Below are 15,266 nucleotides of genomic sequence, written 5' to 3'. Positions count from 1 at the left end.
GATCAGTGGTGGCGGTGGGGGTGGGGGGGGAATGCATGCTAATCTTTCTCTGCCAGGGAGCTTGCTTATGAGACATCAACAAATTTAGTTTGTTTTATTCTCTTGCCCACCTTGATCACTTACTCACCCCCACCTGACTAATAATTACTTCTGGGCTCCTGATCAATAGACTCCAATGCAGATGCATGTCTGACCAGTTCACTGGACCTGATCACATGTCTGATCCATCAGCCCTACCATTTGAAAGTATATCCTCCTATGGATGATGTCTCTACATCCTCTGATACCTCCATTCTCTGCTGCAGCTCCTGACAATGTCCCCGACACCAGGGCTAATCAAGTTCCACCAAACTGCTCTTGGTTCAATTTAAAGGATCTGATCGGGTAGAGTTCATTGAAATTCTGTCAAATTTGTTATGATCCTGCTTACATAATTAATTTGAACAATTTCATAACAATTATAACGACTTGAGAAAATGAGATGAGTGCTTAATTTTGGACACCATTCTTTAGGAAGGATCAAGACGGTGGGAAGTTTGAAGAAGAGCAAGGGTGGCACTGTGGTACAGCCAAATAAGGCCACTGCATCTCAGCAGTAGAAACTTAGATTCAATACAGTGCAGAGTTTTCATATTCTCCCTCTTTGTCTGTGAGTTTCCTTCATGTGCTCTGGTTTCCTCACACATCCCAAAGTTGGGCCGATTGGTAGGTTATGTCTCAAGTGTAAAGTGCTCCAAGTATGTAGGTGAGTGAAGAATTTGGAGGGAGATGATGAGAATGTGAGCTGAGTAAAATGGGATTAATATAAATGGCTGGTTGACGGTTGTGAGGACTGAATGAATCCAAGGCCTGTTTCTGTGCTTTATCACTCTATTATTAGGAGTTGATGGAATGGAAACCCAAAAGCAAAATACCACAGATACTGAAAATGTGAAGAAAAAAAATGCCGGAAAGACTCAGCAAGTCACTCAACATCTGTGGCAAAAGAATGAGTTAATATTTCAGTTTCAAATTGTTTTCTTTTTTCTTTTAATGGAATCATACCAGGAATGAGAAACCTCAATTATTTGGAGGGACTGGAAAAATTGAGGTTGTTTTCTTTGGTGCTAAAATTGTTAGGAAAGGTTTTGACAGTCTCAAAAAAAAATGAGTGGTTGTGATAGAGTATATGAGAATCAGCCATTCTTTATAACGGAAGGGTTATAAACAACACAGAAAGATTTTGACTTGTCATGTCAGTTTGTGACATTAAGAAGGTTTTTTTTTACACAGAAAGGTGTTGCAATCTAGAATGTACTGCATGAAAAGAAGCAGATCTTTTCATAGCTATTTGGATAAATATCAAAATGGTAAAGTTGTGAAGTGTTCAAAATATCAAGATAGTGATATTTAATTGGATAGACCACTTGAAGGCCAGCAAATGCATGCTTAATCCAATGGATCTTCCTGTGTTTTGTGCAATCATAGTTTAGAAATATATATTCAATAGAATATATTTAATTTGACTAGTAATTCCATTTTGGAACTGTTTAGGGTTTGTTACTGCAGGAAGAAGTTAAAGAAGTACCAATTTTTTTCAGTTGGTGTGCAGTTAAAAATGAACGTTTTCTTTCAGTGCTCTAATGCATAATTATATTTTCCACATTTTGTATATTCACATTTGCATGATTCAAATGAATAAAAGACGCACTTGCTTGTTGTAAATAACCCCCATTTATTTCTACGAAAGAGAAATTAATTGTGCAGATTAAACAACTTGAAACAGAATCAAGGCCTGGATTTCTAGGTATTGTCTCCATTGAGACTTTCCCCAAACATATTGGTTATTAATGAGTCTCCATGGTCCTTGAGATAATTTATTAGAGGAAACCACTTACTTGTGTACCCTGTGATTAAAATGTTTTAATCACATTGCTAATAATTTATACCGTCAAAGAGCCAGAATTGATGTTGAACACTAAAGACGAAGATATACGGCTGTACTTCCCAAAGGAATTTCTCTCATTGTGAAATACACAGTTACTGAAAGGGTAGAGCCATAACCTAATGAATAGAATATGTTCTTCAGGTATGAATTCAGTAATTCAAATTAATCTGAGTGTTCACTGTGATTGAACTCAGCCTCTTTATCTCATTAATAAATTGCTGGCTGTCTGAATCCATTGGTACAGTTGGTAGAGCAAGTAGAGATCCAGCATTTTTAAAATGTTTATCTGTGGGGTCTTCAATGGTAAAAGCAGAAGTTGGCCTTTGAGTCTCCTTTTTTTTTTAAAGAAATCACTCTGGTGTTATCTGTGTATTTCTTGATTACTCAAATAACTCAGGCACTGGATACAATTACTGAGAGGATTTTGACAATTTAAAAAATCTAGATTCTGAATTTGGATACCCTCAGATAAATACTTCGACATTCTTAGTGCAAAGAAGGAATTGAATTATGGGAAATTGCAAGGCACACACGTATTAAAATGAAATAACTAAAATTATGGTTATTAATGTGGATGATATAAATGGAAAAGTTGAACATAGATTAATTTGAAAGACATGTAGAATTGAAGCATTTAAAATCAGGAAAGAAAAGATTTTGAGATGGTCATGTTCAAGAAAGTGGCCATCTACAATTAATTAACCTGCAGTGCCTAATTATACAGAATCACCCTGCATTAATTGTGATTCAGATTGAATCTCTTCCCGTAAGTGTTAATTTACATAAGTGCTCATTTATAGGGAGACTCCCTGCTGTATTAAGTATCTCTATCCAATGACCTTTCCTGCATAAAAGTGTCTATTTACAGTGAATCTCTGTGTAAAGCATCAGTTTACTTTGAATTTAGAGTGATCACTGACCATGAATCCCCTACAGACACTTTGTAGAGTCAGTGAACTACCCTGCTGTATTGAACGTCTACTTAGCAGTGAGTTTGCTTTGTAGTGACTGTTCATTTGCAGTAAACCTCTGCTCCATGAAGCATCCTATTAAAAGGGATCTTCTCCCTGTATAAGTGGTCCATTTACAGTATATAAGTGTGTATAAATGGTATGCTTATGATGGTCTCCCTGCATGACTCAAGAATTTACTGGATGTTTCCATGTAAGAAGTATCCATTTACTGTGAATCACCCTAAAATAAAATAGTCTTTCATAGTGTATCCTATGTATGACATTGAATTAGTGAATCTTTGGGCTATATAATGTGCCCATTCACAATGAATTCACTTTGTAATGAGTGTCTATTTACAGTGAACCCCCTGCAGGAATTGTCAATTTACAGTAAATTCCCTGTGCAACTTTCCCATTTATAACAAATCTGTCTACTGTATAAACTGTCTGTGTCAGAAGACTTTCTGAAAGCTAATACTAAATATATTAGTAGTTGGTGAATGAACTTCACTGTAAATGAACATTTTATGCAGTAGTAATTTATTATACTGTAAGTGCATGCCTAGAGAGAAACTGTAAATGAGTTCAGAGTTATGGTGAATCTTCCTTTGAGTAAAGTTATTACTTACAGTGAAACTCCACTCTATATTGATGTATACCATCCATTCAAAGATAATCCTCTTGTTGTATTCATTGCTTACATCCAATAAAATTCCCCTTTATTTACAGTTCACTGATGGTGAATGCCTTTATCCAATTTGTTTCATTATGGTGAATGTTTAAAATCTTCTGTTCCATATTAGAATAGCATTCCCTGACTAAATTTACAGATTTTCAATACAAACAAGCCTACTGTGACTAGCAGCAAGAAGTTCATCTTTTGATCCTCTCCAAAACCATTCCTGCCTTGCAGCACAGGGTCAGAATATTTGTATTTCCAGTTTGAGTTAGTAATTCTGAGTGGGTGCACTTGTTGACGGCTGCCTATATTAAAAAAGACCAAAAAAACAATAAAGATTTTAGTGACTGATTGAATCGCAGCAGGTAAGCAGGACAATTTTTGGCACAGTGAATTGCCTTTCCTGCTACCATGATGGATTGTTCATATGCAATTCTAAACCATTTTTAAGTTATATCTCCAAGTGGAACCACACAAAGAAAGTCATTATATAGTAGAAGAAGCTATGATGTCAACCAGTGCCCGGTTATATGAGGGGTGATTGATAGATTCGTGGTCTAAGGTAGAAGGAGTCGATTTTAGAAAACCTAGCATATTTATTTTTCAACATAGTCCTCTCCTACGTTTACACACTTAGTCCAGCAGTCATGGAGCATACAGATTTTGGACCTCCAGAAATTGTCCACAGATGGTTGATTGATAAATTCGTGGCCTAAGGTAGAAGGAGATGAGTTATACAGCTCTCGTTACATACACATGCAGGTCAACTCTTTGAGTGATTATGCAGAAAGTTTGAAGTTAATAACTCATCTCATCTCCTTCTACCTTAGGCCACAAACTTATCAATCACCCCTGCCGTGGACTCTTTCTGGAGGTCCAAGATCTGTATGCTCCACGATGGCTGGACTAAGTGCGTAAATGTAGGAGGAGACTATGTTGAAAAATAAATGTGTTAGGTTTTCTAAAATTGACTCCTTCTACCTTAGGCCACAAACCTATCAATCACCCCTCATAGCATGATAAAATGAAAGTAAACAGACTTGCATTTTTGTGGCACCATTCGTGATCCCATAGCCCACATCAAAATGTTCTAAGTTTGATTGCTTTATGTGCTGATCTGTTTAGTACTGAGACCTCACATATTTAACCTCAACATCTATCAAAAATAAGATTATAATTTAAAGTTTGTTTATTTTTGAAAATTTGCAGTAAAATGGCTTTTTCCCTAGTATTACAGCAATATCCATATTTAAAAAGCGTGTTTTGAATACTTTGTGATTTTATAAGGCTCCAATACCCCATGCTCAGCAGTGGTGATACTTATATGAAGCTATTGGTGAAATTGAAGGGAAATGTTACAGAAATATCATTACATCTGGACAGGACTGGAATAAGCTTCTACAGCTTCATCTGTCTTCTTCTTTCTAAGCTTCTGTGATACTTTTCTTTTAGTGGGCGATCTCTTCGCGTGCAAATGCATAAAAGATTTAACAGAAAAGAAAGCAATACTAATAATGATGAAGATTGCAATGGGGAAGACAATAAGCAAAAAGACATGGAGAATAAAGCCACACAGGAGACTTACTCAGGTGTAAAGGTCTGACGCTAATGCCACTCTGCCCCAATAAGTCCTTAAAGTATGGCTAGGTCACATACCTGTGCAGCAACTCAATAACTTATTCTGGCCATAGGGATATGGAAAAACCAAAGTGATGGCATCAGTAAAGATGCTAAAACGTTTAGACAAAGGAGGTCTAGGAATAGTATGACACTGTGCCATTATCTAGACAGGGGTTGACAAAAAGACCCTCTATGGCTTTGGAGTTGTGTACTCTGGAACTAATACTAGACAATCCTACCTACAGTAAATAATGTGTTCAGTGAACAAGACTGTGAATGAAATGATAACTTGAAGTCTATCTCTATTACATCCAGAGCATAGACTGCTTCTGAGGGCAGTGCAGGAGAGATATTAGACAGTAATCTTCTCTGTGGCTTACAGATCCAATGGTTTCCATCCCTTAAAGCATTCAAGATCAAATGTGTGCCTTTGGGCCAAGCAGACTGCTAATCATTGGGGACACAGCAGTGCCCAGTGGAATGATGGTGTGATATGCTAAGCAGCAAGCTTTTCTCCTCGGTATGTTACAGAATTAGCATACTTTGGTCAACATTCTGATGGTGAGCTACCAGCTTCTGAGATGCACATGGTGGTAGCTTCCTCCAGCTTAAATAGGGAGATAACTCAGTCCCACCAGCTTCTGCCTCACTATCTCTATGCATCACAGCTCTACAGTTGTAAAGAAAATTACTGAAAAGAGAAATCGATGTTCATATCATCAGGTTGGAGGCTACCTAGATGGAATACAAGGTGTTGCTCCTTTACCCTGAGAGTGGTGTTTTGTGGCAGAAGAGGAGGCCATGGACTGACATGTTGGAATGGGAATGGTAATCGGAGCTAAAATGATTGGCCCCTGGGAAATTTTGAAGATGAAACGGAGCTGCTCGACAAAGCGGACCCCCAATTTACATCAGATCTCACCAATGTAGAGGAGGCCACATCAGGAGCACTGGATATGGTTTGGTTCTTTGAATGGAGGTGTGTGGGCAGGAGGAGCATTTCTGTCGCTAGCATGGATAGATGCCAGAAGAGGGATTAGTGGGAAGGATGACTAGAGAAGGGTACCATGGAGAGAGCAATCCCTGCAGAAAGCAGAGAACTGGGAGGTGGTAAAGAATGTGTTTTGTTGTGGGATCCACTGAAGATGGCAGAAGTTGTGGAGAATATGTGTAGGATGCAAAGGCTCAAAGGGTTGGTAGCTGAGGATAAGTAAAACTCTATCTCTCCTAAGGCAGCACAAAGTTGGGGTGAACATGGATATCTGAGAGACGGAGGAGAGGCGGGTGAGGGCAGGTGGAGGAAGAATGGGAAACCCCATTCTTTGAAGAAGGAGGACCACTTTGATGTCCTGGAGAGGAAAGCCTCATCCTGGGAACAGATACAGTGGAGATGATGAAGGAACTGAGAAAAAGGAATAGCAGTTTTACAGGGTGGGAAGAGATTTGTCAAGATAGCCTTAGGAACTGGTAGGTTTATAAAAGATGTTGGTTAACAGTTTGTCTTCAGGGATGGAGACACAGAGATCGAGAAAGGGGAAAGAGGTGTCAGAAGTGGACCAAATGGATTTAAGGACAGGGTGGAAGTTCGAGGCAAAGTTAAGGAAATTGATGAGCTCAGCTTTGGTACATGAAACAGCACCAATGCAGTCATCAATGTAGTGCAGAAAGATCTGGGGAGCATTAACAGGGAAGGCTTGGAAGGTGAACTGTTCCACATAGCCAACGAACAGGCAGATCTAGCTGGATAGAATGGATTCAAGGTATGCAAACACAAGTTCAATAGGGCAGGAGCAGGCAGAGACAATTGGCCTACCTGGACAGTCAGGCTTCTGGTTCTTGGGTAGAGGTTAGAAATGAGCAGTGCAGTGCAAGGGAACTGTGAGTTTGGTGGCAGTGGATGAGAGATCTCCAGATTTGATGAGATCAATGACAGTACTGGAGACAGTGGGCTGATGGTCCGGACTGGAATCCTTTTCAAGGAGTAAGTAGGAGATGATGTCTGAGTTTTGCCACCTGGCCTTAGCAAGGTAGAGGTCTGTCCACCACACTACACAGCACAAACGCAAGACTCCCCACTTTCCATTTCCCACAGGGATAGCTCCCTATGCAACTCCCTTGTCCATTCATCCCTCCCCACTGATCTCCTTCCCGGTCCTTATCCTTGCAAGTGGAACAAGTGCCATACCTGCTTGTACACCTCCTCCCTCACTACATTTTAGGGCCCTAAGCAGACCTTCCAGGTGAAACAACACTACACTTGTGAGTCTGTTGGGATTATCTACTGTACCAGTGCTCCCGATGTGGCGTCCTGCATATTGGTGAGATCCGACATAGATTGGGAGACCACTTCGCCAAGTGCTAATGCTCTGTCCACCAGAAAAATCAGGATCTCCTGGTGGCCACCCATTTCATTCCACTTCCCACACTCATTCGACATATCTACTGCCACAATGAGGCCACACTCAGTTTGCAGGAGCAAGACCTTATATTCTGCCTGGGTAGCCTCCAACCTGATGGCATGAATATCGATTCCTTGAACTCCTGGTAATTACACGCCCCTTCACCATTTCCCTTTCCTGTTTCCCTCTCTCACTTTATCTCCTTACTTGCCCATCACCTCCCTCTGGTGCTCTTCCCCCTTCCCTTTCTTCCATGGTCTTCTATCCTCGCCTATCAGATTCCTCTTCTCCAGCCCTTTATCTTTTCCACCAATCAACTTCCCAGCTCTTTACTTCACCCCTCCCCATCTCCCGGTTTCACCTGTCACCTGCCACCTTGTACTTCTTCCTCCCTCCCCCAACTTCTTGCTCTGACTTCTCATCTTTTTCCAGTCCTGGTGCAGGGTCTCAGCCTGAAATGTCAACTGTTTACTCTTTTCCATAAAAGCTGCCTGACCTGACCTGCTGAGTGTGTGACACTACTCCAGCAGGTTTGATGGTGAACTTGGGCTTGGTGCAGAGGAAGTGGAGGGCGGTGGAAGGCAATCTCAAGGTAGTACATGTTTCCATATAGCACCTTGAAATAAATTTTCTTGCAGGGATCATGGTAAATACAAAGAAACATAATAGAATCAATGAAAAATTGCACACAAAAAGGATTCTCAAACAACCAATGTGCAAAAAACAACAAATTGCAAATACCAAAGAAACCCAAAATAATAAGAAACAAGCAAGTAATAAATATTGAGAACAGGAGTTGTAGAGTTCTTGAAAGTGAAATAATAGGTTGTGGAGTCGGTTCAGTTTTGGGGTACTGTAAGTGAAGTTATCCATTCTGGTTCAGGAGCCTGTTGCTTGAGGGGTAATAACTGTTCATGAGCATGGTGGTGTGGGACTTGTATCCTCCTTGATGGCAGCAGTGCGAAGAGAACAAGGCCCGGATGGTGGGACTCCTTGATGCCAAATGCTGCTTTCTTGTGACAGCACTCCATGTGGATGTGTTCAGTGATGGGGAGGGCATTACCTGTAATGGGCTTGGCTGTATCCACTGCTTTTTGTAGGTTCTTCTGTTCAAGGGCATTGGTGTTTCCGTACCAGGTCATGATGCAACCAGTCAGTATACTCTCCACCATGCATCTATTGAAGTTTATCAAAGTTTTGGATGACATGCTGAATCTTCACAAACTTCTAAGAATGTTGAAGTGCTGCTGTGCTTTCTTTGTAATGGCACTTATGTACTGGACCCAGGACGGGAATTAGTAGATACGGTCAGCTTAAAGGTGGTGACATTAGCATATTTTAGTTTCTTAGGCATGGATCTTGCATACATAGATCCCAGTTTAAAGTGCCAGATGTTACTCCATCAGACATGCACAAACTGTTGGTAGGTATATATTTACATGCAAAGAAATATGCCAAAGCAAGCAACTTCAAGTCCAGCCAAGCTCCTGGACCTGAAGTATTTCCGCTGCAGAAGTGAAACAGCATGAAAAGCTTGTGGATTCTAATTTACGGGCTCTTATGCTGAATTTTCTCCAAAGTCGATATTGTTTTCTCCGAAGTTATAAATGTAGATTAACAAACATTTAGAGATTATGACTGCACTCTGCACAAATGAAATTGAATTGGTGGGATAGATGTAAAACAGGAAATGTCCTTTCAGTTTCACTAAGATACAGATGTTATGTTGGAGCCATTGTTAAAGCCACTTACAAGGCTTTCTTGAATGATATTCTATTTGGATGACGGAAAGTAGATGATAATTTCAAATTTATTCAATAAATATATCTCTCTCTAAGATCATCTGAATAAAATTCCAAATACCTTTTTTCATGGTCTGTATGTAAAGCTGAAATTTTGTACAAAGTCTTTAGCGGGAGGTAAAATGAAGTGCTGAGCTATTAAAAAAAAAATGTTCCTAATATCATGAGGCTAGTGGACTGACAGAAGGTAGAAACTGATGGTTTGACAAGGAACCAACATTCACAGAATTCTGGAGGAACTCAGCGAATCAGGCAGCATCTATGGCAATGAATAAACAGTTGACATTTCAGATCAAGACCTTTCTTCAGGACTGGAAAGGAAAAGGAGAGATGCCAAAATAAAAAGTTGAGGTGGGGGAGGGGAAGGAGGCTAGCTGGAAGATGAAGCCAGGTGGGTGGGAATGGTAAATAGCTGGAGAACAAGCTATGTGAAACAAGATCGTGGTGAGGACAAGCTCCCAGGAAGGATACATGGCTGTGGTAGTGGGTCTGGGTGAGTACATGTTCGAAGAGTTGGAGGGAAGCAGAGATCATAGAAGGGGAGCAGTGAGAGAGGGTTTCACTGTACTCCTGTTGAAGAGAAGATTTAAACTTCTTCAGGGTAGGCATTGCTTGAAGAGACGTCGCAATGGAACAGCAAATCATAAACATGAGTAAGCCTGCAGATGCTGGAAATCCAAAGCGACACACACAGAATGCTGGAGGAACTCAGCAGGTCAGGCAGCAACACTACTGTTCCACAAGTTACATTATTGGGTTAGAATTTGTCAGCAAAAACAAAATCTAAATTTGCAGATGATAGCAAATAGAAGGTGTGAAGTACTCAATAATGAGTAGAACTCAACAAACTGTGAAGCAACATTAATGAAGTAGTATGGGAATATATTTGACAATTGAATTTCAGCAGATAGGTGTGAGCAATTTGTATGGCAAATAAAAAGATCACCTATTACAGGGAAAATAAGAAATTAAATGGAGTAAAGAGGGAGTACACTATTAGCATTAGCATTGGAAATTAATGTTACAAAAAAGCATACAATACGGTTACTTTCTAATGAGACAGAAAACAAATACAGAACCTTGGTTAGACCATGATTGGACTATTCTGCATAATTGAAATTGACATAATACATAAAATATGTATACAGAGGTAGTAGAAAGTGTAGTACAAAAGTACAGGATGATACCAGTAATGAGAGAAAATGTGTGTCCGGAAAAGATGAAGAAACTATGATTTGTTCTTGAAATGTGAAGGCTGATCATTAAATTAATAAAGCATTTTAAAATTACGCAAGGAGTAGACAAGAGAGTTCTCCATTTTTGAATGAGAACAAAGCAGGAGTTGAACAGAAATATATAGCCACTAAGAAATCAATTCAAGGAAATCAGCAGATGCTTCCTCACTTGGAGCATCATGTGAATATGGAACTTATTACTCAAAGTTGAAGCAGGCACTAGATGTGCATGAGGGAGAAGGGAGCAGAGCATTACTTTGACAGAATTAGAACAGGATGGATGCAAGTATGCAGGAGTGGAACTTGAGTGATAGCCTAAATTGGTTGGGCTGAGTTACCTGTTTCTGTGTTGTATATTCTGTTATTTTATTCAATTTTGACAGTGAAAATAAATTCCAGCAAGACTTTCTTTTCCTTCCTTTTCACTGAGTGATGAAATTCACAGATTGTGCGATCCTGGCATTGATCTCTGTTGATAGAAATATCATCATGGCAAGTAATATTCAGACTGGAATGCTTAGCTTCTCTTCGTACATGCAGAGGATATTTATTTAAACTAGGGCATGGATTGCAGAGGACCGAAGTAATCCAATATCTATTCTAAGTAATAAATTTTCTAGTGAGTTTGCATAAAATTGTTAACACCTAAACCTTTTAACCCTTACATAAAAATATGGTTTTCAGTTGACAAGGCTACAGTCAAGTGTAGAACCAGTACGGTATTTCCCTATATTCCTAGAATATGTAAAACTTCAGCGTTTGTTTTTGCTTTCAAATTGGAAAATTGAAGAATCTGGTCCATCTGCAAAAACTTGATCAAATAATGTAGCTGCGTGTTGTTAACTGAGTTAGACAGAAACTGACTCTGTCTGCTCCTTCAGGTGAATGAGATACAATTCCTTGCTATAAATCTGAGAAAAGTAGGTGAATTTTCCCACTATGTCTTGATCAATATTTATGCGTTTATCAATATTACTGAAAATAAATGGACTTATTACGATTATACTTCCCCACTTGGGATCTTGCAAACCTAACTCCTGGTTATAAACATGATGATAGTGTCTCTAGTTAAAACATATTTAAAGTTTGGAATATGCTTTGGGATGTTCCAAGGTCAATAAAAACATGATATAAACACATCTGAATTTTTCACTGCACTGCATACAAGTTCATTTATAAGAGCTGTATGCATACAAGCAAAACCAGCTTCAGCAAGATTGCTACTATGCTTACTACTGTGACGATGCAGTAAAATGCAAATAACGAACTTAAAACTCTTCCTACAGCAAATAATTCAGATGAAGCATCAGATATTGACTCAGAACCAGACCTGCCTCTAAAAAGGAAACAGCGACGTAGCCGCACAACATTTACAGCAGAACAGCTGGAGGAATTGGAGAGAGCATTTGAGAGAACTCACTACCCAGACATCTACACTCGCGAGGAACTTGCGCAGAGAGCAAAGCTTACAGAGGCACGAGTACAGGTAACAGCAGAACTTGTTTCTTGACATTGAATTTGTATGTTATTAATACAAAATTCTATTATTTCCAATATTTCAAAAATATGTTTATTATAAACTATTCTTGTTGTTAACTAAATCAGTAAATTGAGTGGTCAGTTGCAGTTTTGATAACTACACCCAAAAGCAAAAAAAAATTGGAGATACTGGAAATTTGAAATGAATTGAGAAAACACTAGGTCAGACCACATCTGTGAAAAAAGAAATAGTTAATGTTTCCGGCTGGTGGCCCTTTGTCAAAAAAGTTATCTCATTTTATTTCTGCTAATACAATACGAGCTTCTGATCATTTGCAGCATATTCTGTGTTTTGTTTGGGGACCAGAGAACAAACCTGGAGAGAAACAACGTTAATGTTTCAGTTCAATGAGCTTTCATCAGAGCTGGGAAAGGAATTAGAACTTGAATGTGTTTTTAGTGTAAGTTGAAGTGGAAAAAAGTTAGCTGAAGGAAATGGAGGTTAGAGCCAAAGGGAATGAAAGGGGAAGTCTGAAATGTGGTTGAATAATACAATTGGAGATGGTGCCAGCTTAAAGACGATGCAGGTGGTATATCTGGAAGATGTACTGTACTAGTAGAAGATGAACATTATCTGAAATACTAGAAGTGCAGAAAAACAAAGCACTTGAATATTGGAATAGCTTATTTGTTTTTATTTGAACTAATTTTTAAATTCAATTTTGAACCTGATATGTAGTGTGCCAAGTCTGAAGCTGAGTAGATAGTCCCTAAGTTTATAATGAGATTGTTTGGAATGCTGTTAGGAAGACAACAACTGTTCAGAGTGAGAGAAAGAGTGAGAGAGAGGGAGAGAGAGAGAGAGAGACAGAAAGAAAGAAAGAAAGAAAAGCCTGGAGCAGTGGTTCTCAACCCTTTTCTGGTTGTGGCCCACTTGTGACTTTCATTTATCCTTGTGGCCCCATCACTCCATAGTCTCTGCTGGTAAAGATGTTTTGGTCAAGTGTACTAATTATTCTATGAAACAGTCAATATTCAAGCTTCAAATATTCAAAGTACATTTACTATCGAAGTATGCATGCAATACAGCCCTGAGATTCGTCTTCCCACAGACAGCCATGAAACCAACAAAACCATTCAAAGAAAAGCATCAAACACAAAGTCATCGGAACAGTCCATGAACGTTCAGTTCAATCTCGTGCTGTGTCATTCATTGACTGCAGGCGGCAGAGCCAGTCCACCTCAATCAAAACCGCACAAGTTAGCAACAAAAAAGGAGTGACCAGAAACCAGGAACACATGAACTACAGAGTCCAATCCACAAAGTGCATCGTTTAGATCTTGCCCAAGACCCAAGACTCTGGCACCATCTTCCAACAGCATCAAGCAAGAGGAACCGGTCAAATGCAGGCACCTTTCTCTTGGAGCAGTGAGTGAGAGTGGAAGAGGGTGACTGGTCACACGCAAGCAACTTCGTCCAGCAGCAGCGAGCGAGAGGGAGAGATGGACCAGCCAAACACAGACAGATGGCGCTGAGCAGCTGCTTGCCTCCCACTCTCATCCTCATTGATTTCAATCTTCCTCAATGCATTAATCAGTGAGATGGGCGAAAAATGGAATCAATCATGGATTCACACATTGTCTCCAGGCTGCACACTTCACTCGAAACATCACAGAGGACCCTCGGAGACAGCAAAGTGCCAGGTTGCTCAACTGGTCTGAAAGTGCGACATCAAAATGTAGATCATAGGTTCCAATAGTAGCAGAATCATATTTGAAAGACGAAGTGAAAGGTGTAGTTAGTTGCTTGAATTGTCTGTAGGATGTTGCCTTTGGTCGTCTTCCAGTCATATTTATGTTTTAACAAGTTAAAGCTATTATTATGTTTTAACTATAATGTTACAGGTCTATATGAAAAATAAAAATCTTTCAAAGCTCTGAATAGGATATTTCATTTCTAATATATATAATATTCCAACCAGCAATGAAAAAGCACTTAAGATTGTTATTTTGGGTATTTAGTGAGATATTTGCAACAGATTCAAACTAGCAAGTTATTCACAATCTGATTGCAACTTAGTTAAAGAAAATTGAAGACCACCTCTTTTCACAACATCAAGACAGTTATGAGCTTTTGATAGCTGGTGAAGAACTTGACTAAAACTACATTCAACCAGATAAGAGGTGCTTTCATTTGAAAGTGATATTATGCAAATTAGACACTGGCATTCCTTTGTCCTGTGGGGATGGAATAAAACCATGGACAAGGTAAACAATTGAATATTACTGACATCTTTTTCTTTGCCGCAGTAGCCATGGGTAATATGATATAAAAAGAAAAAAACAATATTTATATATATATGTATATATATATATATATATATATGTGTGTGTGTGTGTGTGTGTGTCTACCACACACATACACTATATATATAATAAACAATAACTACAATACAATTGTGTGAGAAGGCTGCGTAGAATATTAATAATAATCGAAGAGTCGCCCAGTAGCACTTACGTCAACAGTAATCACGTGCTTTGAGAGGCTGGTGATGAAGCATGTCAACTCCTGCCTGAGAAGTCACTTGGATCCACTCCAATTTGCCTACCAGAGCAACAAGTCCACAGCAGATGCCATCTCATTGACTCTTCATTCAGCACTGGAACATCTGGACAGCAAAGATGCATACATCAGAATGCTCTTTAGTGACTACAGCTCACCATTAAATACCATCATCCCTTCAAAAATAATTAAAAAGCTTCAAGACCTTGGCCTAATAACTCTTTGTGCTATTGGATCCTCAATTTCCTCACTTGCAGACTCCAGTCAGTTTGGGATTTGCAACATCTCCTCCAGAATCTCCATCAGCGCAGGCTGTGAACTTAGGCCCCTGCTCTACTTGCTTTACACTTATGATTGTGAGGCTAAGGACAGGCCAAATGTCATATCCAAGTTTGCTGATGACATTACTGTCATGTGTGAAATCAAAGATGGTGATGAATCAGCACCTAGGAGGGAGATAAAAAATTTGGCTGAGAGTGGCCCCATGACAACAACCCCTTACTCAGTGTCAACAAGATCAAAGGACTGATGATTGACTGTAGGAGAAGGAAACCAGAGGTTTGTGAGCCAGATCATATCGGAAGATCAGAGGTGGAGAGAATCAGTAAC

The 15,266-nt window shown here is 39.4% G+C and overlaps 1 protein-coding gene across 3 annotated transcripts in view; it reads left to right on the top strand.

The window, feature by feature from the left end:
* Window positions 1–15,266, top strand: part of pax3b (paired box 3b) — a 92,364-nt gene that overhangs the window by 31,843 nt on the left and 45,255 nt on the right. For all 3 annotated transcript variants that reach the window (XM_073040937.1, XM_073040936.1, XM_073040938.1), the window contains exon 5: window positions 11,902–12,101. In XM_073040937.1, coding sequence (XP_072897038.1) covers window positions 11,902–12,101 — 200 coding nt within the window. The remainder of the gene's footprint in view (window positions 1–11,901; window positions 12,102–15,266) is intronic.

Source organism: Hemitrygon akajei, chromosome 3 (assembly GCF_048418815.1).
Source record: "Hemitrygon akajei chromosome 3, sHemAka1.3, whole genome shotgun sequence".
In the NCBI taxonomy this organism is placed as follows: Eukaryota; Metazoa; Chordata; class Chondrichthyes; order Myliobatiformes; family Dasyatidae; genus Hemitrygon; species Hemitrygon akajei.
The sequence above is the reverse complement of the archived record's forward strand: the minus strand, read 5'-3'. Positions and strand labels throughout refer to the sequence as shown.